We start from the raw sequence: 23810 nt of genomic DNA, 5'->3' as shown, positions 1-23810 counted from the left end.
TGTTGGCTAGTACTCGAGAGAGGGGGCTGCCCGTTGCTAATCCTTTATTCTGTTTGTAAATTTTTCCTTCAAATTCAAAGTAGCCAGAGTTAACACAATGAGATAGCAGAGAAAACATCTTCTTTGAAATCTTGTTGCTTAAAATATGGAGAACTTCTTGCGTCGGAATGTTTGTGAAGAGAGCTGCTATGTCAAAGCTCACCATGATGTCAGAAAACTTGAGTTTTATATTCTTAATTTTAGAGACAAAGTCTGTTGAGTTTTTTTATATAAGAAGGAGATTTTCCTGCAAAACCTTTTAAGGATGATGGCAGATATTTTGATAACCAGTAGGTGGGTGAGTCAATACTATCAACTATAGGTCTGAGTGGGCAGTTTTCTTTGTGTACTTTCGGGAGACCGTATAACCTTGGAACGAGTGGATGTAAAGAACGAATGGAAAGACGTGTGTTTCGTGAAAGTTCTGTGGCCTTTTGTAGAAGGTTATTAGTTTTGTTATGTATCTCCCTCATTGGGTCCCTCTCAATTTCCGAGTATGTATCCGACTCTAACAACGTTGATTTTTTCCCGGTAGTCTGTTTCTCTTCACAAACATTCTGACGCAATAAGTTCTCCATATTTTAAGCAACAAGATTTCAAAGAAGATGTTTTCTCTGCTATCTCATTGTGTTAACTCTGGCTACTTTGAATTTGAAGGAAAAATTTACAAACGGAATAAACGATTAGCAATGGGCAGCCCCCTCTCTCAAATACTAGCCAACACCTTTTTCGAGGACTTCGAACAAAAGGCAATCTCCTCTTCTACGTTTAAGCCAAATATTTGGCTTAGATATGTTGATGACATATTCCTTATCTGGGAACACAGAATTGACAATCTTCACACGTTTTTAAATCACTTAAACAACGTCCACCAAGACATCAAATTAACCATGGAGATTGAAGAAAAAGATTGTCGGAATAAGTCAGACATGGTTGGAAGAGGACGACATCCTGACAGGTATAGAGATGGAAGGATATGATGTGTTTCGTGAGAATAGAAGGGGTAAAAAGGGAGGGGAGTGCTATTGATGATAGAGAAAGAGTGATGTCCATACAAAGTATATATGCAAGAGGGAAATAGTGCAGTTGTTTTGAGGCAGTATGGTGTGAGATAGAGGTGAATGGAATCAAATACTTGGTTGGATTTTTTTATAGACCAGGTAATGTGGATGGTGGTGATAATGAAATGTATAATCAAATTAGAGCCAAGCAAATAAGAAAAGGGTGATCATAATGGGCGATTTTAATTATGGCAATATAGACTGGAATGATGAGATAGCAACTGGAAGTAAAGAAAATGAGTTCCTTGAGTTTTTGAGGGATAACTACCTCACTATATGTAGCCAGCAAAAGAAAGAATGATTATGGAAGGATGACATTGATTGGAGAAAATGGTATAAAACAGCTGTTGCCGAATGTGTGGTGGAGATACTTAATGAGCAGTTCATAAAGGTCTTTCAATCTTGTGAATGTGACTTCATGGAGAGATTGAGAGCAGTTGATGATGGGGAGAGGAGACTAACTGTAAGTGAGCAAGAGGTGTATGGGGAGTTGAGTAAACTAGATGTTAATATGTGAGACTTGATAATATATCACCACGTATTCTGAAGGAATATGCCAGGGAGTTGACACCTGCCTTGACATATTTTTTTAATACGAATCTTGCACTTGGTCAAGTTCCTAAGAAGTGGAAGGACGGGAAGATTATGTCACTTCATAAAGGAGATGATCGAACTCAAGCATCAAACTATAGGCATATCTGTGTGTCAGGTATTGTGGTTGTTGGAGAAGCTTGTGAGAACTAGGATCCAGAGTTGGGTTGACAACAATAGTATTATCTTTGATGGACAGCATGGATTCGCTAAAGGGAGGTCATGTTTTAGTAATGTACTTAGTTATTACAATAAAGTAACTGCTTCCTTGGACAGAAGAGAAGGATACACAGTAATATACTTGGATTTCACAAAGGCTTTTGATAGAGTACCTCATGATAAGTTGACAGTCAAACTAGAGCAGATGGGATTGGATATTAGACTAGTGCATTGGATTGGAGACTGGCTATCTGATAGGTATCAACAAGTTGTGTATGGGGGAGTGATATCCGGGAAAAGGAAAGTCACTAGTGGAGTGCCTCAGGGGGGTCTGTTTTAGGGCCATTACAGTTTAATTTGTATATTAATGATATTGGTGAAGATTTGGATGGAGATATTCAGTTGTTTCCAGATGATGCAAAGTTGGGACGAACCATGAAGAGTAGTGATGATGTTGTGGCCTTACAGGAAGACTTGAATAGATTGAGTGATTGGGCATGGAAATGAGGATATGAGTTCAATGTTGCAAAATGTAACGTTTTAAAATTTGGGAAATAAAGATGGGATGCAGAATTTATGCTTGGTGAGTATATATTGTTAGAGGTGAAAGAAATAAGAGATCAGGGGGTGATTGTGGATAAGGATCTGAAATTTAGGGTACACTTTGCCAAAATTGTGAAGACAACACAAAGGCTTCTGGGAATGATGCAGAGGACACTGACTTGTAGAAATAGGGAGATTTTTGTTCCATTGTATAAGGCTTTGATTAGGCCACACATGGACTATTGTGCCCAGATTTGGTCACCTGGTTTTAGGAAGGATGAACAGACGTTGGAGAGGGTCCAGAAGTGACTGACTAAGGTAGTTTCTGACCTCTGGAATGTCGAGTATGAGGAAAGATTGAAATTTGCAGAGTCTGGTGGACAGGAGGAAGAGGGGGAGATATGATAGAGACCTACAAGTTGGTAAGGGGTTGTTATAGGATTAATGCTGGAGAAGTTCTACATAAAATAGTGGGAGATAGGGAGAACCAGAGGTCTTCCTGGAAACTGTATAAAGAAGGTGTGAGTAGGGGAGTGAGAGGCAGGTTTTTTTTTGTTCAGAGTTGTGAATGATTGGAATGCCTTGCCTGAGAGTATGGTGTCTGCAAGGTTGAGTGTGTTTAAGACATGGTATGATGAGCTGTGTGTGTGTGTGTGATAAAAGGACCTACCAGATGAGTCTTTGACTCTATGAGGTCTTGGGGTAATAATAATAATAATAATAATAATATTTCATGTATATTGACTGAAGATCTTCAGTTGTTTGCTTGTGATGCAAAGTTGGGGAGAATTATTGTGCAATATTAATGGAACTGTGCTGCAGGAAGTGAATGAGATTCGAAATCTGGTGGTGATAACTGACAGTAAAATTAAGTTTAGAGGGCACATTGCAAGTGTCGCAAAGACTGCACTTCACAGTGCTGCTATGATAAGGAGTACAGTGACATATAGGGATAAAGAGGTAGTTGAACCACTGTATAAATCACTGGTCAGGTCAGACCACACTTGGACTAAAGTGCTCAGATTTGGTCACCAAGTTTTCATTATGATGTGGAAACATTGCAGAAGGTCCAGGGACAAGCAACTAATCAGGATTCTGGAATGTTGGCTATGGAGAGAATTTAACGGAATGAAAATTACAGAGTTTAGTGGAACATGTTGTGAAGGCAGAGGTGTTGCAAGTATTTTAAGTTCCATTATGTTGCCATTTGAATGATTCTCCCAAGATGAGTCTACTAACTCCATGGATGATGTGATCTATTGTTTTTCTAACCTTGAAGACAACTACCCTTCAATTAAACCCTTGCAATGTCAACAGACTTCTGATAGAACACCATTTAATTGTCCCCCGATTATTCAACTCTTCAGTTATCAAAAGAGCAAGTTCTGATAACAAAAGGATCAGATATATGGTAGATTACTGTACTGGTAATAATAATATGGTGACATTTTATAATATGGTGCACTAGACAAACCTACCTACTCCACAACCCTCCATCTCTACCACTCCATCCACCAACTACAACGAACCGCAACTACTTTCATCCTCTACACCAATGCCATCTGCTGCCGATCATCACCATTAGTATTTTCACAGACAATTACAAATATTCATGCCTACAGCAGGATTCGAACTAGCAGCCTTTTGGCTGGAAAGCAGATATGCTAACCACTCAGCCAACCAGGCCAGTATATTATTATTATTAACATCAGAAAATAACATATTAATGATATCCAGTATTCACTGACTGACTATTGTTTGTAATTATTCAACTATGTTTCAGCATAGTTGAATAATTATAAACAATAATATCTGAATTAAATTTTATGAAGAAATATTACATCATTCAAGATAAGATTGGTTCTAAAATTCAAGAGGCTATTCAATAAGAAAGCAGTTTACTATTATGAAGAATATTGCTAAATTAATATTGAATGATATATACTGAGCTATACCACAGTCAGTGCTTTCATTACCCAGAAAACAATGTTGCTGTTATGATTATCATTTTGATTTTCTGATCTCCACAGAATCCTATATAATCATCAAACCATACCTTAAACTCATTTGCTATTTCTCATTTCTCACACTCTTATGCAGGCATTCAAGTCATTTGCTTTCTGACCTGCCTCTAGTTCTGCTACTGTGTCCATATACTCTATGAAAAAATATCTTCTACGTAGGCTGTTCAATAAGTAATAAGACTATATTTATACAGAAAACAGATTACCTTTAATCGTCATCATTTACATGGACTTTTTCGAAGTAACTACCGTGAGATGCGATGCATTTGTCCTAATGTTGCGTCCACTTCTTAAACGCATGCGAAAGTCCGTTTTTTGAGAGTTCTTTCAAAACCGCCTCCGCAGCTTTTACACATTCTTTGTTGCTTTCAAAATGGCGGCCTCTTAGTGGTTTCTTGAGCTGAGGAAACAGCCAGAAATCGCACAGTGCAAGATCAGGACTCTATGGAGGGTGTGGTAGGATATCTATGTTGTTGTTCTGCAAAAACGTCCACTACACAACCAGCAATATATGGCCTTGCATTATCGTGGTGCAATAAGAAGCCATACTTCAGCAATGGATGCTTCCTTTTGACGTGCTTGATGATAATCGCTGCTGTATTGATCATTGTCTCTGTGATGGACGTTGAAGGTCTTCCTTCATGTTCAAGATCTTCCACATTTCACCTTCCTTCCTTAAAAGTTTTACCAGCGAAAAACACTTGCCCTCGACATTGCTTAATCGTGGAAAGCTTAGTGTATCATGTTAAAAGAGTCCGATGACGATTTTTGCAAACGCACACAAAATTTAATCGCATAATGCTGTTCCAAGGATGCTTCCATTTTGATGACTGGTCGCGGCTCGTAGGCACGACGAAACAAGCTTGCATTTAATCATGTGACACTCTGGCACATCAGCCCATATATGCCATCTATCAACCTCTTTTGTTAATAGAGACAGCAACATTTCTTTATTCCACAGAAATTAATATTGTGATGAGTGGTTTCGCCACAGTAAAATTAGTCATATTACTTATTGAACAGCCCATGTATATTAATTTGGTACAAATTCCTCACAGTTTTATGTGAATCTCAGGTACACCAAACCTCATGGTCTGTCTGTTCCACCAAGCTCTATTATAGCTTAGTTACAAAGAGAAGAATAAGGTAAGCACACACACACAAAATTTTAGTTACTCTCACTTTGCAACTGTGATATCAACAGTGTAATTATGTGATATATAGTATTACTTATATAGTATCATTATCATCAGGAGCACACCAGTAGTATCCGGCACTTGTGTGCAAAACTTTAGTTGGTGCCCCCTCCCCACTCCAATAACAAAAAACACTCTAAAAAAACGTTTTTTAAGTATTTCCTCCTCTTTTGCACCTTTACTATACTGGCGGCTGTGTGCATAACATACATTGCACATATGGCCAGCACGCTCCTGATTATCATCCCTCTTGGGATCGGTTATGGGGAACTAGCTGCAAAACTGTTGTGAAACATCATTTCATATCATTATATAATTTTAAAACTTATGCCCATGCAAATTATACACAAAAAATTAATTACTGCAATTATTAACATGAACATTTCAACATTTCTGTATCTGAAAACATTATTAAATTCATATATGGATTAAAATGGTATTTACATTATCCTATGCTTTTCATATAAAAAAATTGAGAACTTACGTTCAGAGCAGTAATTCCTTTGGTTGATAAATTCTTGAGAATCTGTTTTCATAATTCCTTCTACTTTATAATGTGTAACATTGCCATTAGGTTTTTTGGATTCCTTCCAGGAAATTACTATCTCTCCATGGGTTGTGGAATGTGCTCTTACATTAACAGGAGGTGTAGGTGCTAACATAAAAGTAATGACAATGTTTTTAACAAGCATGGAAAGAGAGAGAGAGAGCATGTTGATCACATTAACACATTACTAAGAGATAATTACAATTAACTTTCTAATAATATTTTTAAATACTCATCTCATCTCATCAGAGGAGGTCATGTTTTAGTAATCTACTTACTTATTACAATAAAGTGACTGCTTCCTTGGACACAGGAAAAGCACACACAGTAATATACTTGAATTTCGCAAAGGCTTTTGATAGAGTACCTCATGATAAGTTGACAGTCAAACTAGAGCAGATGGGGTTGGGTATTAGATTAGTGCATTGGATTGGAGACTGGCTATCTGATAGGTATCAATAAGTTGTGTATGGGGGAGCGATATCCAGGAAAAGGAAAGTCACTAGTGGAGTGCCTCGGGGGTCTGTTTTAGAGCCATTACTGTTTAACTTGTATATTAATGATAAAGGTGAAGATTTGGATGGAGATATTCAGTTATTTGCGGATGATGCAAAGTTGGGACAAACCATGAAGAGTAGTGAAGATGTTGTGGCCTTATAGGAAGACTTGAATAGATTGAGTGATTAGGCACAGAAATGGGGATGTGAGTTCAATGTTGCAAAATGTAAGGTTTTAAAATTTGAAAAACAAAGATGGGATGCAGAATTTATGCTTGGTGAGAATATATTGTTGGAGGTAGAGGAAATAAGAGATCTGGGGGTGATAGTGGATAAGGATCTAAAATTTAGGGGACACATCACCAAAATTGTGAAGACAACACAAAGGTTTCTGGGAATGATGCGGAGGACACTGACATGTAGAAGGAGGGAGATTCTTGTTCCGTTGTATAAGGCTTTGATTAGGCCACACATGGACTATTGTGCCCAGATTTAGTCACCAGGTTTTCAGAAGGATGAAGAGATGTTGGAAAGGGTCCAAAGGCGACTTACTAAGGTAGTTTCTGACCTTTGGAATGTCGAGTATGAGGAAAGATTGAGAAGATGTAATTTGCAGAGTCTGGTGGACAGGAGGAAGAGGGGAGATATGATGGAGACCTACAAGTTGGTAAGGGGTTGTTACATCATCAATGCTGGAGAAGTTATACAGAGAATAGCGGGAGATCAGGGGAGAACCAGAGGTTTTCCCTGGAAGCTGTATAAAGAGGGTGTGAGTAGGGGAGTGAGAGACAGGTTTTTTTTGTGCAGAGTTGTGAATGATTGGAATGCCTTGCCTGAGAGTGTGATGTCTGCAAGGAGTTTGAATGTGTTTAAGACATGGTATGATGAGCTGTGTGTGTGATAAAAGGACCTCCCAGATGAGTCTTTGACTCCATGAGGTCTTGGGGTGGTAATAATAATAATAATAATAATAATAATACTCATTAAGTTTTAACAGGCAAAAATTTTACTCCTTTCTTAACACAAAAGTTAAATTTAGTACTAAAAATACTCATGAATGTTTGAAAAACAAGTGAAAAAGTATATTAATGTAAAAGATTGGGTTAAAGGTTTTCTAGAGAAAACCTTTGCTGACTTTCTCTAGAGAGAAAGCTAGTAAAATTTTTCTGATTTTATACAGCAGCTATATAATGCTTGATACCCACTGCCAATTCTTAATTACTGCTGACTTGTAATGACTTCTATATAACACACTGGTTTTCTTCCATTTAATGCCATGTGAAGGAGTGTTTAAAGCAAGGTTTGCCTTTACTACCATGATAATGGTAGTAAAGGCAAAGGATGGATGCTAACAAATTTTCCTGTCTATCCATAGTAGGCTTAGTCACATGTACAAAGTTTCCTGTAGCTGTGAAACATTCTCCTAACCTAAACAAGTATAGCTGCATTAATCTGTCAAAAATTTTGGAGACTGTCATTTTAAGATCAACTCATATTCAACTGTAATACTTCTTTTAATTAGCATAAGATGGCATCAAATTACGACTTTAGATCTTTTGTCCATTACAGTTTGAATTGTTTTACTTACTCATAGCATTGTGTATTTTGTTTACCGAGAAGATGGGGCGGTTGCATAATGGTGGAAGACAAGACGAAGATAAGTTTTCATTACTGTATTTAGTTTTATTTCATTTTATTTAGTGTACTTAATGTTTTGTTTTGCTTATAATTGTTTACTTATTTAGCATTTATTTATTTTTGATTTTCAATAATTAACGATTACGCTAGTAGTCCCTCGGCAGTAACGAATGATGGCGGATTCAGCTGCAGTCGCAGATGGCGTGTCGCCAAGTCCTCCGCCATTTGGGCACTCTATTATAAGCAATATAATAAGGGAGTTTGTGGCATGCAGTATTTGCGGCATGTATGCATCTCGGGAATTGGATGTCTGGCTTGTGAGAGAGGATGGGGTGCGTGTGTGTGTTTAAAGTGAGGCAGTGGGAGGAAATAAATGCAGCAGATATCTCAATAACCGACCTTGTTGCTCCAGGAAGGGGAAATGAATACAGGAAGATGAGTAGTGTGATAGGAGAGAATGAAGAAAAAAATGTGAATGAGAAAATAATAGTTGATAGTGTAGAAGGCGTGAGTGACTGTGAAAGTTTAGATGGTTTTGTTTGGGAGAGTGAATTTCGATTTAGAGTGACTGACCTGCAGAGGGAGATAGAGGAGCTGAAAGAGGAGGTGGAATGTCTTGGGAGAAGTGTATGATAAGTATGAAAGATGAGATTAGAAGAATGGAAGAGATAAATGCAAGGCAAATCAGAGTAGGAGAGAGAGAGAGAGAGAGAGTTTTGGGAATGATAGGAGAGGAGAGAAATTTGTGAATGATAAAAGAGGAGAGAATGGAATTGGATATGAAAATGGGGAGAATGGAAACAGAAGAGAGAGGTATGGAATTGCTAGAAGAGGAGAGAATAGAAACAGTAGGAGAGACAGAATGAGAGAGAGGTAAGGGAATGCTAGAAGAGGAGAGACTGGAAACAGTAGCAGAGACAGAATGAGAGAGAGAGACAGGGGAGTGCCAGAGGAGAAGAGAATGGAAACAGTAGGAGAGACGGAATGAGAGAGAGAGATATGGCAGTGCTAGAAGAGGAGAGAATGGAATGAGAGAGCGGTATGGGAATGCTAGAAGAGGAGAAAATGGAAATAGTAGGCGAGAGGGAATGAGAGAGGGGTATGTGAATGCTAGAAGAGGAGAGAATGGAAACAGTAGGAGAGACGGAATGAGAGAGTGGTATGGCAGTGCTAGAAGAGGGAAGAATGGAATGAGAGAGGAGTATGGGAATGCTAGAAGAGGAGAGAATGGAAACAGTAGGCGAGACGGAATGAGAGAGTGGTATGGCAGTGCTAGAAGAGGAGAGAATGGAATGAGAGAGAGGTATGGGAGTGCTAGAAGAGGAGAAAATGAAAACAGTGGGAGAGAGGGAATGAGAGAGAGGGGTATGGGAATGAAAGAAGAAGAGAAAATGGAAACAATAGAGAGATGGAATAGTAAGCGGTATAATGTATGGTGACTCAATGATCTGTGGTGTTCAAGATAGAATGCGTGAGGAGTGTTTGCCAGGAGGAACAATAGAAAAAGTGGCTTTGGCAGTTAAGAGAGGTGAAAGAGTGGATGAGATGACTGTGATGGTAGGAACAAATGACTTTAGTGGTGGTATAAATAGGGCAACGAGAGATATGAGATTCTTGCTTGAGGTGGTATGAAAGAAGACACAAAGAGGAAAGATAGTGTGTGTGTTGCCTAGGTATGATAATGACGAACTGAGCAGAAGAGTGGTAATATTGAATGGCATAATAGCGAGAATGTGTCAGAAGAGAGGATAGGAATATGTAGATGCTTGGAGTGTGTTTGAGAACAGAGAGGAATTGTATGCGAGAGACCGCTTGCATTTGAATGAGGAAGGACATAAGCATCTGAAGAGATTGCTGTTCTGAACGAGTCAGTGTGTCCCAGTGTGGATGGTAGCAGGGGTGGCCTCTTGTGGGAATGGGTACGTAGGAGAAGGGGGGACGACATCAGGTAACACTGAGCTCAGTGGAGTCTAGCGGGGATAATGCTGGGTATAGAAACAATGGCATTTATATGCTATATACTAATGCCAGGAGTATCCACAATAAGGGAGAGGAATTGGTGGCACAGATAGCATCAGCCTGGCCAAAAATTATTGGGATCACTGAGACGTGGTTGACAGAAGAGGATATAATAACAGGAATAGAAATCGCTAGGTACACAGCATTTTTCAGCAGGATAGGAAGGGAAAGCGTGGTGGTGGAGTACTGCTTATGATAAGTGATGACCTACCTATGTTCTCTAAGAGTGGAGACTTTGGAAGGCAGTGACACTACTGATTTTGAAAGCATATGGTGTGAGGTAGAGGTGGGCATGACAGGATATTTATTGGGTGTTGCTACAGACCCAGGAGTGCAGAGGATGGGGACCAGGAAATGTTTAGACAGTTGAGTTTGGCAAGTGCAAGAAGAATGATTGTTATGGGAGATTTTAACTACAGTAGTATAAACTGGGGAGAGGAAGATGCATGTAGCAATAAGGGAATGGAATTTCTAGAATTCTTGAGGGACAAATGTCTTAGGCAACATGTAATAGAGGGAACAAGAGGTTCAAGAGTTTTGGATTTAGTTATAGCATCAGAAGAGTTGATAATAACTGAGATGACATCTCTCCCACCAGTTGGAGAGAGTGACCATATGGTTTTGATTTGGAAAATGAATAGACATGGGAGTCTCAAAGATATGGGAACGTATGTGGAATTATAAGGCAGGTGATTATAATAGTCTAAGACATAAACTTGGGGAAGTTTCATGGAGGGAGGAATTGGAAGGCTGGGATATCATTAGTGCGTGGGAAATTACCACGAGTGAACGAGATTACACAATTTGGAGTAAGGTGGATGACAAACAATATTAAACAGGAATCGCATATGAAAAAGAGGCTGTGGAAGAGATATAAAGAGACAGGAGAAGAGAAAATGCATGAAGAGTATAAGACACAGGCCAGAAGAGTGACTAGTATGGTAAGGAAGACAAAACAGGAATATGAGAGGAGATTAGCCCTAAGAAAATCCCAGGGAATTTTTTAAATATGTGGCCAGTAGGAGGACAAATGACTGTGGAAGAATGATATTGTGGGAATAGAGTAACTGATGCAGAGGACATAGTGGAATTGTTCAATGAACACTTTATTGGAGTATTTCATCCTGGAGGAATCAGTTTTAATACTAGAGGGATAGGTAAGGTTCGAGGTTCAGAGGTACAGGAGGAGAGTGTGTTTCAAATATTGAGTACTCTGGATGTCAGTAAAGCTGTGGGACTGGATGGTATTTCACCACGAGTTTTGAGAGAATGTGCTAGGGAACTGACAGTCCTTTGACCTGGCTTTTCAATGAAAGTCTGGCTACTGAAAAGGTGCCCATGGAATGGAAGGAAGGTAAGATAGTGCCATTGAATAAGGGCGGTAGCAAACTGGAAGTGTCTAATTATAGACCAGTTTGTGTGTCATCAGTAGTTAGTAAGATCTTGGAGAAAGTAGTGAAGGACCGTATACAGCATTGGGCAGATGAGGGTAATGTTATCTGTGAGAGTCAACATGGATTTGTGAAGAGGCGCTCTTGTTTTAGCAATATGCTAGCCTTTTATGATAAAGTTACAAGAGCATTAGATGAAGGAAAGGCATATACTGCCATTTTCTTAGATTTAGCGAAGGCATTTGACAGGGTGCCACATGATAAGCTGATATTTAAGTTGCAGCACATGGGTCTGGATGTCAGATTGGTCAGCTGGATTCAGGATTGGCTGTCCGATAGGTATCAGAGAGTTGTGTATGGTGGGCAGTTTCAAGAAAGCAGAGGGTTACAAGTGTTGTCCCACAGGGCTCAGTGTTGGGACCTATATTGTTTAACCTTTATATCAATGACATTGTCAGTGGATTGCAGGGGGATGTTCAGTTGTTTGCAGATGATGCAAAGCTGGAAAGGATTATTAGTAATAGTGCAGATGCGGCAGCCCTGCAAGAGGATTTGAATAAGCTAGGTAGATGGGCAAATGAATGGGGTTGTTGGTTTAATGCAACAAAATGTAAAGTCTTGAGGTTTGGGAAACATCAATGGGACACTGTATACTCTATGGGAGGAGTTATACTGGAGGAAGTAGGGGAGACAAGAGATCTGGGATTGATGATCGATAGAAAGCTTAAATTTAGGGGACATATTGCAAAGGTGGTGAAGGTAACACAGAGGATTGCTGCAATTATGAGAAGGACACTGACCTGCAGAGATAAAACAGTTATCATTCCGTTGTATAAGACCCTGATCAGACCACACTTGGACTATTGTTCTCATATTTGGTCCCCAGGATTCAAAGGGGATAAATTAACTGTGGAAAGGGTACAAAGGCAGATAACAAAGATGGTTTCAGGACTGTACAATGATAGTTATGAGGATCGGCTGAGGGAATGTGGATAGAATCGGCTGCAGAGTTTGGTGGATAGAAGGAGGAGAGGTAATATGATTGAGACTTTTAAACTGTTGAGAGGTGGTTACAGGGTTGACACTGGGGAGTTCTTTCACTTGGTTGAATAGCGGGAAGGAGTGATGACAAGAGGCCATCCCTGGAAGTTACAAAAGGAAACTGTGAGCAAGAGGGTGAGGAGTGGTTTCTTTGCATGGAGGGTGGTTGAACCATGGAACGCATTGCCTGATGGAGTAGTGAGAGCAAGAATGGTCAATGAGTTCAAAGAGTGGTATGATAGACTTTGTGTTTCTTAGGGGGGGGGGGGGATCCTCCCCTCGATGAGTCTTGATAGACTTTGTTTTTCGTAGGAAGGACCTCCCACAATGAGTCTTTTGACTCCATGGAGGCCTGAATAATAATAATAATAATAATAATAATAATAATAATGTAAACTATAACCTGTTGTTTTACTCTGAAATTCAATGAAATATAAGCCCGTTAATAAACATCCTTTAACGATTTAGTTTTGTTTGGTGTTCTAATACTTCCAACAGTAAGAACTGTCAGCTAGATGAATGCCAGAAATGTCAAGAGCAACCATGTGAGTTTCTCCAAATCTTTCCATGGCTTGAGCCCAAGGATGGGTGGTGATGGCTAAGAGGTGAAATTCATACTGCTGGTCACTAATTAACTGTTGGGTCTGCAAGTTGTGAAAAAGTAGGTTGTTGATGGACTTCTCCATGATTTTTGAGAGAACTGAAGTAAGAGCATTTAGACAGTGATTCATTTATCTTTTTGTTGTTTTGTTTTTGGAATGGGTTGAATATAGGCTTGTTTCCATGCTAAGGTAGTAGATATCAATTCAGTAAAAAAAGATTGAAAAGCAGATATAGAACATGTGTGTTATTTCTGGAGCACAATTTTAGCACAACAGGCAGATACCATCAGGAGCAGATGACAAACTGGAGTCAAAAATATTCAGCATTCTTCTGATTTCTTTCTAATAAAAGGATATTCGGAAACCTGCACACTGAGCATTTCTTGTAAAATGTGTGTCTGTGTGTGGCTGGGGAGGGGTACTTTACTTTGATCATCATTATAGAAGTTGGCAGAGAAGAATAATGGGTATCCTTTCCTCTGGATCATCTCGCAATACTACCATCTGGATATGAGAGGAGCTTGGAGGAGACAAAAATTATCCTCCACAAGGGACCAGAAGGCTTGATTGCTATTCTGAACGCAGGCAAATTTTCTGCATTTAGTACTTGCAACTGAATCCAGAAAATTGAAACAGTAATCAGGACATAGAAACGAGGGAATAGAAGTCACAAAGGTCATCCCATTTGGTGTTGTTGTTATGTCATAAGGCACCAATCTCAGAATGGCTACGTGAAAGGTATTCACATAGCAATTCTCAGTACAGGATATATGGTCAAGGTCTAATTTTACAGGAGAACTAACATCTGCAGCATATCTGGAAGAGAGTCTGTAAATGAAAGATCAAAAAGATGTTAGCGAAATGGTGAGGATTATCTGGTATTTTGGTAGATAGATAGGAAGAATATCATTAACTAGTTGCTAATGGCTAATACCTCAGCATCACTAACAGTTTGATTAGGGAAACTGGAGAAAAGAAGCTACTATGAGTGCTGGATGTTGAAATAAACAGGAAGATAATGTCACTATTTGGGGATGCAGAAAATGAAACTTTAGTGACCGGTATAAGGCTCAAGCTAGGAAAGTGACTAGTATTTTAAGAAGAGAAAAATTAGAATATGAGAGGAGACTAGCACTGCAATCCAAAGAGAATCGCAAGGAGTTTTTTTGCTATGTGGCAAGTAAGAGGAAAATTAATAGTACATGAATTATCTTGCTGGGTGGAGAGGGGAATCAGATGACCAAAGCAGATGATATAGTTGAGCTATTTAATGATAACTTTATTAGAGTGTTCTATCCTGATACTACAGGCTTTATTTCCAGAAGAGAGTGTGGATGATTTTAAGGAGTGGTATGATAGACTTTGCATTGACCAATGTTGACCTCCCATGATGAGTCTTGTGACTCATCATGGGAGGTCAGGGTAATGATAATAATAACAGGTAATCAAATAGGTCAGAGTGGTTATCAGAATTACTACAAAATTTGGTAAGGAAATTTTGAGCAGAGCTGATCAAACAGGGGTGGATTCAAGGTTTGATATTATCTGACATGAAATGTCAGTTATGTTGAATGCTCATGTACCACCCTCATGAGAGAAAAAATTATCAAAAATGTAGTTTGGACATTTAAGGAGAATTGTTATTGTTGAGGTAAACAGCTGATGTTGCATTACAAATAACAAGCATGCTTGATTTGGATAACTGTAAGAGGTGGTACACACCACTGATATTGATGATAAGTACCATGAAGATTAGTGAAATGGATATGGAAACTTCTTGTATGTGTTATATTATTAATGTTATGAATTTTTTGTCAGCTTTTTTTATTTTGTTTGTGTGATTTTTGATGGATTTTGTGGGTTTAGATTTTTTGTTTTTTAGTATTGTTTTTTATAATTTTTATTAATAATAATAATAATAATAATAATAATATTGTTTATTATTATTATTATACAGGCATTTCCATGGGGTCAGAAGACTCATCATGAGAGATCCATTATTCATACAATACCTATCACACCCCTTAAACTTGTTCACTGAAGCATTCACAATCACCTCTGGCAACCCATTCTCAACCCTCTAAGCAAAAAATCTACTCCTAACATCCTTGCTAACCACACTCTTACACAATTTCCACTGGTATCCCCTTTTTTTCTTTCTCCCTTTCTGTTCATGTATGGAAAAAAGTCTTCAGTGTCATTCCTATAAAACACTTTCTATCATGCCATCTCTCTTTTTGCCTATCAGCTAGTTTTTGAAACCCACAAATTATCAATCTATTCTCATAGGAAGCAGTCCATAGACCTGCCACAATTATTGTCACTCGCCTCTGGAACCTTTCCACAACTTCATCCCCATGGAATCTGGGTGTCAAGCTCTGTGTGCAGTAGTCCAATAACTTCTCTATCTCTGCTTGTTAGTGTGCTGTTTTGGTTACTTTGTAATATTCAGTTGTTTACTGATGCCCTCTAAGCTTCAACTCCTTATACACAATCCTCCCCGCCCAAGTCCCTGGCCTCATCAGTTTCCTGCAGTTCAGTTCCATTAGTATAGTACACATCTTGTGATCGCTTCCCAAAGTGCATCGCCTTACACTTGGCCACATTAAACTGGCAGCCATTTACTTATGCCCATACTGCTAATCTATTTAAGTCAGCCTGCAGGATCTGTACATCACCTTCATTTACCATTGCTCTTCCAAGTTTAGCATCATCAGTAAACAACTGAATATTTCTTATCAAATCATTTCCTATATCAGTGAGATACGAATTAAACAACACATGACCAAGTACTGAGACCTGTGGTCACTTGCCTTCTCCTGTACTCAACTCCTCCATAAACCACTCTATGTCCCTTGATCACCCTCTAATAGAAATCACCAGATTCATATCCAACCCAATTTGCTCCAATTTATATAACAGAATTCTATGTTGAATCCTGTCAAATGCTTTTGCAAAGTCTAGCAATATCAGTGAGCAGCCATTTCCCCAAATTACTAAGTTAATTACCATGTTGTTCCTTATAGAGTATCATATTTCTATCCACCCAGTTCTATATTCTGCCTTTTACCAATTTCTTCAGCCTTAGATCACTATCATCATTATCTGTAGTGTTATCATTACATCAGGGATGGGACAAATGGGCTTCTGCGATTCACGTATACTAATGCCAGAAGTATTAGGAACAAGAAGGAAGAATTTTTGGCCTTGGTTGGCACTTCCAGGCCACACGTTATTGGCATTAGTGAAACATGGCTGACAGAAGATGATATAGCTAGTGGGATTGAATGTGAGGGGTTTGGCGTGTTCAGGAGTGACAGAGAGAATAAAATGGGGGGAAGAGTGTTACTGATGATAGCTGATGAGCTACAGCCAAGGAGAATAGAAGTGAAACTGTGGGATAAAGAAAAGAGCACATTTGAGGCTATTTGGTATGAGATTCAGGCTAGCAGAACAAAATATACAGTTGGGTGCTGCTATAGACCAGGTAATGCATAAACAAATAGAAGAAATGAGTGGAAGGAGGTAATTATTATGGGAGATTTCAACTATGGTAACATTGATTGGAAGGAGGAGAGGACACATGGGAGGAAGGAATTGGATTTTATGCGGTTATTAAGGGATAACTATCTGCGACAGCATGTAATGGAAAATACTAGGGGTCAGAGAGTGCTTGATCTGGTAATTGCATCTGAGAATTTGGCTGTAATGAATATAACCACGTTGCCACCAATTGGTGAGAGTGATCATAGGGTCTTGACTTGGGAGGTGGGTAAAAGTGTGGAATTTACATTTAAGACAGGGCACATGTGGAATTATCGGGCTGGTAAGTATGACACGCTTAGGAGTTTGATTGGTTCAGTACCATGGCATGTAAAACTGCAAGGGCTGGATGTTGATAGTGAATGGGAGGCAGTTAAGAAGTGTTTGCATGAGACAATGGCTGACTGTATACCTAGAGACCGAATGATAAATCAAGTAGGGGTTAAATGGATGAATAACATCATTAAGCTTGAGCTGCAAAAAAAGAAACAACTGTGGAGGGAAGTTAAGGAGAAATGTGATCGACAGGCACATGAATAGTATAAAGCACAAGCCAGAAGGGTAACGAGTGTGGTAAGAAAAGCAAAAGTGGATTGTGAAAGAACATTGCCCATGCAGGCTAAAGAGAAACCCAAACAGTTTTTTCGATATGTTGCAAGTAAAAGAAAAAATGTATATGGCAGAATGATTTTAAAGAATGCCGATGGTAGGGAGGTAACCGAATCAGTTGATATAGTTGAATTACTGAGCGAGCACTTTGCAAGAGTATATCATCCAGGTGGCGACATTGCAGGAATGAATGAACCAATAGCTTATACGGGAATTGTGGTGAATGAAGTGGAGGTGAATAGTCTATTACAAAACCTCAATGTCAATACATCTGTGGGATTGGATGGTATACCAGCTCGTGTTGTACGTGAAGCAGCTAAAGAATTGTCAGTGCCTTTGACCATTTTGTTTAATTTGAGTCTCGGGTCTGGGTTAGTCCCAAAGGGGTGGAAAGAGCAGAAAATAGTTCCACTGTATAAAGGAGGTTCCAAGACTGCTGTTGTAAATTACCGACCGATCAGCATATCAGGAATCGTTGTCAAGGCCCTGAAGAAAATAGTCAAGAGAAAAATACAGGATTGGATAGACGAAAATGGGATACTGTATGGGGGACAGCATGATTCTGTGAAGGGTAGATCATGCCTCAGTAACTTGCTCATATTTTATAACACAGTGACGGCTGAATTGGATAAGGATAATGGGTTTACAGTGATTCTACTGGACCTTGCTAAGGCCTTTGACAGGATACCACATGGAATTCTAATCAGTAAATTGTGGCATATGGGGATGGATAGAAGGGTGGTTGATGGAGAGATATCAGAGAGTGGTTTATTCAGGATTAGAGTCCAAAACATGGCCTGTAACTAGTGGTGTGCCGCAGGGTTTTGTTCTTGGACGACTACTGTTCAGTTTGTTCATTAACGATATAGGAAAGGATCTGAGAGGAAGTGTTCATTTGTTTGCTGATGATGCAAAGTTGGGTAGAACAATAGTGAGTGCTCAGGATGTCAAAATTTTGCAAGATGATTTGGATAGTTTGGAGGACTGGGCTAAAGAGAATGGATGTCAATTTAATGTGGCAAAGTGTAAGGTTATGCATTTTGGGGTGAAAAGATTAGCAGCAGTATATCACATGGGTTGAACCGTACTCCAGGAGATTGACGAGGCTAGGGATTTGGGAGTGTTGGTGGAGTGTTGGGAGTTGAAGTTTAGGGGGCACATCGCAAAAGTGGCTAAATCAGCTCATGAAATCACTTGGTTGCTGAAAAATACTTTAACAAGCAGAGACAAACAGGTTATTGTTTCTCTGTATTGAGCCTTGTTAAGACCTCATCTAGACTACTGTGCCCAGATTTGGGCTCCAGGGTTTGTTCTTGATGGGGAGGAGGTGGAGAGGATCCAGAGACGAGTGACCAAGATAATAGCAGGTCTATGGAATGAACCTTATGAGAACAGGTTGAAAATTTGTGGGTTGCAGAAATTGGTTGATAGGCAGAAAAGGGGGTGATATGACTGAGACATTCAAATTACTGAAGGGTTTCTATAAGATTAATTCAGAAGATATTTTTGAGAATAGGGCTGGTGGTGGGAGGACTAGGGGCCAAAGATGGAAGCTGGGCAAGAGCGTGGTTAGCAAGGGTGTTAGAGCTAGGCTTTTTTACTTGGAGAGTGGTGAATGAGTGGAATAAGCTATGAGTGCCATGACTGTGAATAAGTTCAAGGCGAGGTATGATAGATACTGTGTGAATGTCGAATAGTTGTTCTTGACATGATGTTAGGGCCTCCCTCGATGAGTCTAAGGAGTCCTTGGAGTTGTCCGTAATAATAATAATAATAATAATATACATATATCAACATCCTCACACCCATTAGATTTAAATCAGCTGCTGACTGGCTTGCATAATTCTATCATATTAAACAACAATAAATCATCATCATCATTATTATTATTATTGTGAACCTGCATGGAGTCACATGACTCATTGTGGAAGGACTGGACTGCCTTAGGCCAGAAGTATATCATCCCATTCCTTAAGATTATTCACTGTATGCACTCTCTCACGACCCTCTCAGGCAATGCATTTCAATACTCCTACTACCCATGCAAAAAAAAACTTCACTTCTTCCCCTCTTACTCATTACTTCCTTTTGCAACTTCCAGGAAAAGTCTCTTGTCTTTGTTTCTCATTCTATCATATAAAAAATCAATACCATAAAGAAATGGATGTAGAGGGGTATCAGGTCCTCAACAATGCAGTGTCCTAAAAACACTCACACAACACTCAGAGCCAGGGCTATATGTTCCAGTGATACTTCTCATATCTTATTACACATTTTTAGCCATTAGCTCTAACCTTCCAAAATATAGATAAAAACTAAATGCCTCCTAATCACTCCCCCCTTCCTAGATTACACAAGGTCATAACAAAACTGCTAGTATCCCATATATTCAAGGTGCATCTGAAAAGATGTCTAGAGTGCTTGATAAATATAAGCTCCTTATCACATTCAGACAACATATCAAGCTAGTGATCCTCATCCATTCACCTAAGGACGAACTTCATATTTTATCACATCCAGGAGTATATGTCTTATACTTGTGACTTGGCTGACTATCGGCAGATGGGAAGATCTGGTAACATCTGCCTCAGAGAACATAAGAAATATATTCACCATCGTTGTTATGGCCAGTCAAACTTAGATGGGGGGGGGGTGCTCCACAGAAGTCATTACAAGTTGGAGAGACTGTTTTTGGAGTCTGCAGCAGCTATAAAAAAGCCCCCGAACCTCAACAGGTGTATGGCTATATCAGCTTGCTAAAATGCTGAAAGTGATTTGCTTTAAGACTGACTTAATACTTGTAAACTTCTCATTATTCAACAATAGATGATGCCATATTAATACTTTAGTTCTTTGTGTCATCAGTTACAATAATGTTTGATAAATTGAGTCACTTTAGCAAAAACCTTATCAGTGGAGTGTCGTTCTTCTACAGAATGTTCCACTATTAAGTTGTGCTCTGGATATAAAAGCAGCAAAATATTAGAAGTTAACTAATTAAATAAATTTCTAATTTATTTATTTGGCAAGAAGTCCACCAACTGAATGTCTTGGCAATCCCAGAACACTGTGGCCATAACTTTCAGACAGTACAAACAGTTTTAAATTTCTTTTCACAGAGGAGATTATGGATATTTCCAGGTTGTGGAGTCTTGTTTGCTCTCTGGGATAAAGTGATGAATCCACATTTCATCTCCTGTGACTAGACGAGTGAGAAAATCCTCTCCTTTATCACTATATCACAACAGATTCTCCAGACACAACTCCTCTACTTTTGTAAAAAATTCAGTCCATTTCAAATCACTAGTTAAAAGTCATATCCTTAAAAATTCAAACATAATGGTTAGTTTTGATGTCACCTCTTTATTCACCAATGTACAGACACTCTTGATTTGATCAAGTCTAAATTCCCCCCTGATATCCTTGAATTATTAAAATTCACTATGTATGCAGGTTACTTTACATGGGGAGGAAATCTCTAAGAGATTAACCCTCCTACTGGCCGAGGTGGATGAAATAGCCACCGGACTAACCCAGAATTTTTCATGGATCAAAACTTCATCGGCATTCTATCTTTTATCAAGTATTTACCCTCCTCCCTTAACAGCAATTTTAGAGCCATTAGCAGATTAACTGTGGTGGGGCAACTTTTGAGTCACTTGTCTTTACATGTACTGTGGTACTTGGAATTTATTCTACTGCACTAGGATTTTTTTTTTTTTTTTTTTTTGCACAATTTATTTAATTGTCTCTTTCCAAAAATAGAAGTTTCACATCTGCCAAAGTAAATAATCAATCCTGAAATGACCACAGATTTTTATTCTTTGCAATGAATATATTTTAGTAATAGTAAATTTCCTTCACTTTACTGACAATATAGATACTTTTTGCAAATTTTCAAATGTTTGCTTGCATTTAAAATATTTTGTCAAATATTTATATTTTTAAATAACATTTAGCTAAATAAATATGACAATTTGCTTTCTTTCTTTGCATCTTTGGATCCTCACATTTCAATTTTAGGAACGATTTTTTTTTTTTTTTATTTATTTATTTATGAACAACAAATGATTATAAACTGCATTACTCAGTTTCCGATATTGTGTCTTTTTTAGTATCAAAAATTTATATCCAATAGTATTTTATCAGAGACTCTTCGCCTTCTTCTTTTGCTTAAAATTGCAACAGATTTTTTTTTTTTTTTGGTATGATGCACATTACTATAATATCCAGTGCTTAACCACTGTAGATATGTTGAAATTATAATAGAAAGGATATCCTATATGGAATGATCCAAAATTTATGTTCATTTTTATGTTTTTTTACTGCAACTTTCCCAGTATTCAAAATCTCTTATTTCAGTTTACCGTTTTGACAAAAGAAATAAGGCAATAATATTGTTGTATATTGGAAGCTTCTAATTCTGTACTCTTTCTTTGCATCTGAAATCAGCTGGTCAGCAGTCTGCTGAAATTATTTTAAGATTTAGAAATACTATGATATATTGTCAATATGTAAAACTGTATACCACACAAAAAGAAAGTTCAGTTGTGTTATTTTTGTTTCTTTCTTTTCTTTTTTTTTTTTTTTTTTAATTCTGAATATTACTATATATGCTTATATTGCTGCTGGTTACTATTTCTGAAATACGTCTTAGAAATGCTGGACAATAATCCTCTTAGCTGGAGGAAAAGCTAATAGTCTTAGATTACTCTTTTGAGAAATACAAGAGAGAAATTTTTTTTCCAGAAGTCGCACTAAATTGCCTCAAGCAAGAATGTCTTGTTTTGTTTTCAGTTGTTCAGACATCCTAACACAGAAAAATTGACATTTCTTTTACAGGCTGATGCAATATTTATGCCAAAATTAATTAATTTATTTATAGTGATCAGTTTCACTTTTATTATCGGAAAATTCTAAATTATTTGATACAATTATCTTGAAAAAGAGGATTTGAATTTTTTAAGAGAAAAGGCACATATCTGTTACATAATCATTTATTTTTTGGTTGAGGGTGGAGGGGGGGTTTAGTATTATCTTCAATTGTTACAAACGTAAATCACTTCAGGAACATGCTTATGCAGTTTGTAAAATAGTAGCACAAGTTTAACTACTTCAATAATGTCATGTATCTAAATTAGAAGAAAATGTCGTTATATCTGCTAATGTTAGAATTCATACATAAATATTTTTTCTGCCATGAATTCTCTATCAGCTGTAATGTAATCAATTCACAGATTTTTGCACTTTTATATTGACAAAAGAAATATGTGCAGTATCTACTACAAGAAAAAAACAGATAATAACAGAAGAAAAATATGTAGTATTTTCTTTTTCATTGGGTGAATTTACAATGTTCTTTCTTTGTGTTTTCTAAACGAGATCTAAACGAAAGTGCAAATGATTATTTTCTTACCATTTTTTCCAATAGAAAATCTGCTATAATTATACGAGTGACATTTTACCGTTTTTCTCCCACAGGAGAAAAGAAATAATGTAATAATATTGTTCAATCTGTCGAACTTTATTGTAGTGCAAATATTTATTATCAAACTTCGTTTTTTTGTAATAAAAAAAAATATTTGTGCTACTTCTTTGAATATTTCTAATCTGTGGCACATACTGATATGAAAATTTAATAGACAAAGTTTCAGCAAACTGTATTCTTATTTACAAAAAACAATCTTATAATAGGCATATTTGAAAAAAAAGTTGTATTAGGCGAGATTGTGGTACACATAATGTTTCAAAAATTAAGAAATAAAACATCTCAGAGAATGATTTACCCTACTATTCAGAATTGTTTGGAATACAATTAAGGTATTATATATATATATATAAAAATCTGCCACACAAAAAAATTTGGAACTTATATCATATCAATGCTGTGTGTAGTAGTGTGTTTGGAAGTGGAAAATGTTAGCGTTATCATTTATATATTAATTATAAAATAATAAATAATAAAATAAAATAATTATTTTATTTTATTATTTATATTTTTCATTTTTTTGGTGAAATAATTTACTTGAAAGATGAAATGGAAACAGTACAATCAGGCATCTCACAATCATGCAACTGTGGGGGGGGTAAAACTATCAAAGTCGAAATACGGTTAATTTCTATTGCGAAAATATGAAATTTCACATTTGATGCATGCACATATACATATTTCATATCAGAGAATATACGCAAGAGTATTACTTACTTTAAAATTGTAGAAAAATATATAAACTAGCAGAAAATATATACATATCAGTTTTATACTTAGTGATATGATATGACAAAATTAGCACAAAAACATTACACATTA

The 23810-nt window shown here is 37.6% G+C and overlaps 1 protein-coding gene across 1 annotated transcript in view; it reads right to left on the bottom strand.

The window, feature by feature from the left end:
* LOC150099822 (insulin-like peptide receptor) overlaps positions 1-23810 on the bottom strand; it is a 538418-nt gene that overhangs the window by 201125 nt on the left and 313483 nt on the right. Inside the window, 1 exon segment of the mRNA XM_090403498.1 lies at positions 6098-6268. Within this exon segment, the coding sequence (XP_090259624.1) occupies positions 6098-6268 (171 nt within the window).

The sequence above is a fragment of the Typopeltis vanoorti genome, chromosome 14, assembly GCF_054136105.1.
Source record: "Typopeltis vanoorti isolate ZY-2024b chromosome 14, IOZ_Tvanoo_1.0, whole genome shotgun sequence".
In the NCBI taxonomy this organism is placed as follows: Eukaryota; Metazoa; Arthropoda; class Arachnida; order Uropygi; family Thelyphonidae; genus Typopeltis; species Typopeltis vanoorti.
Note: the sequence above shows the minus strand (reverse complement) of the source record. Positions and strands in the feature narration are given on the sequence as shown.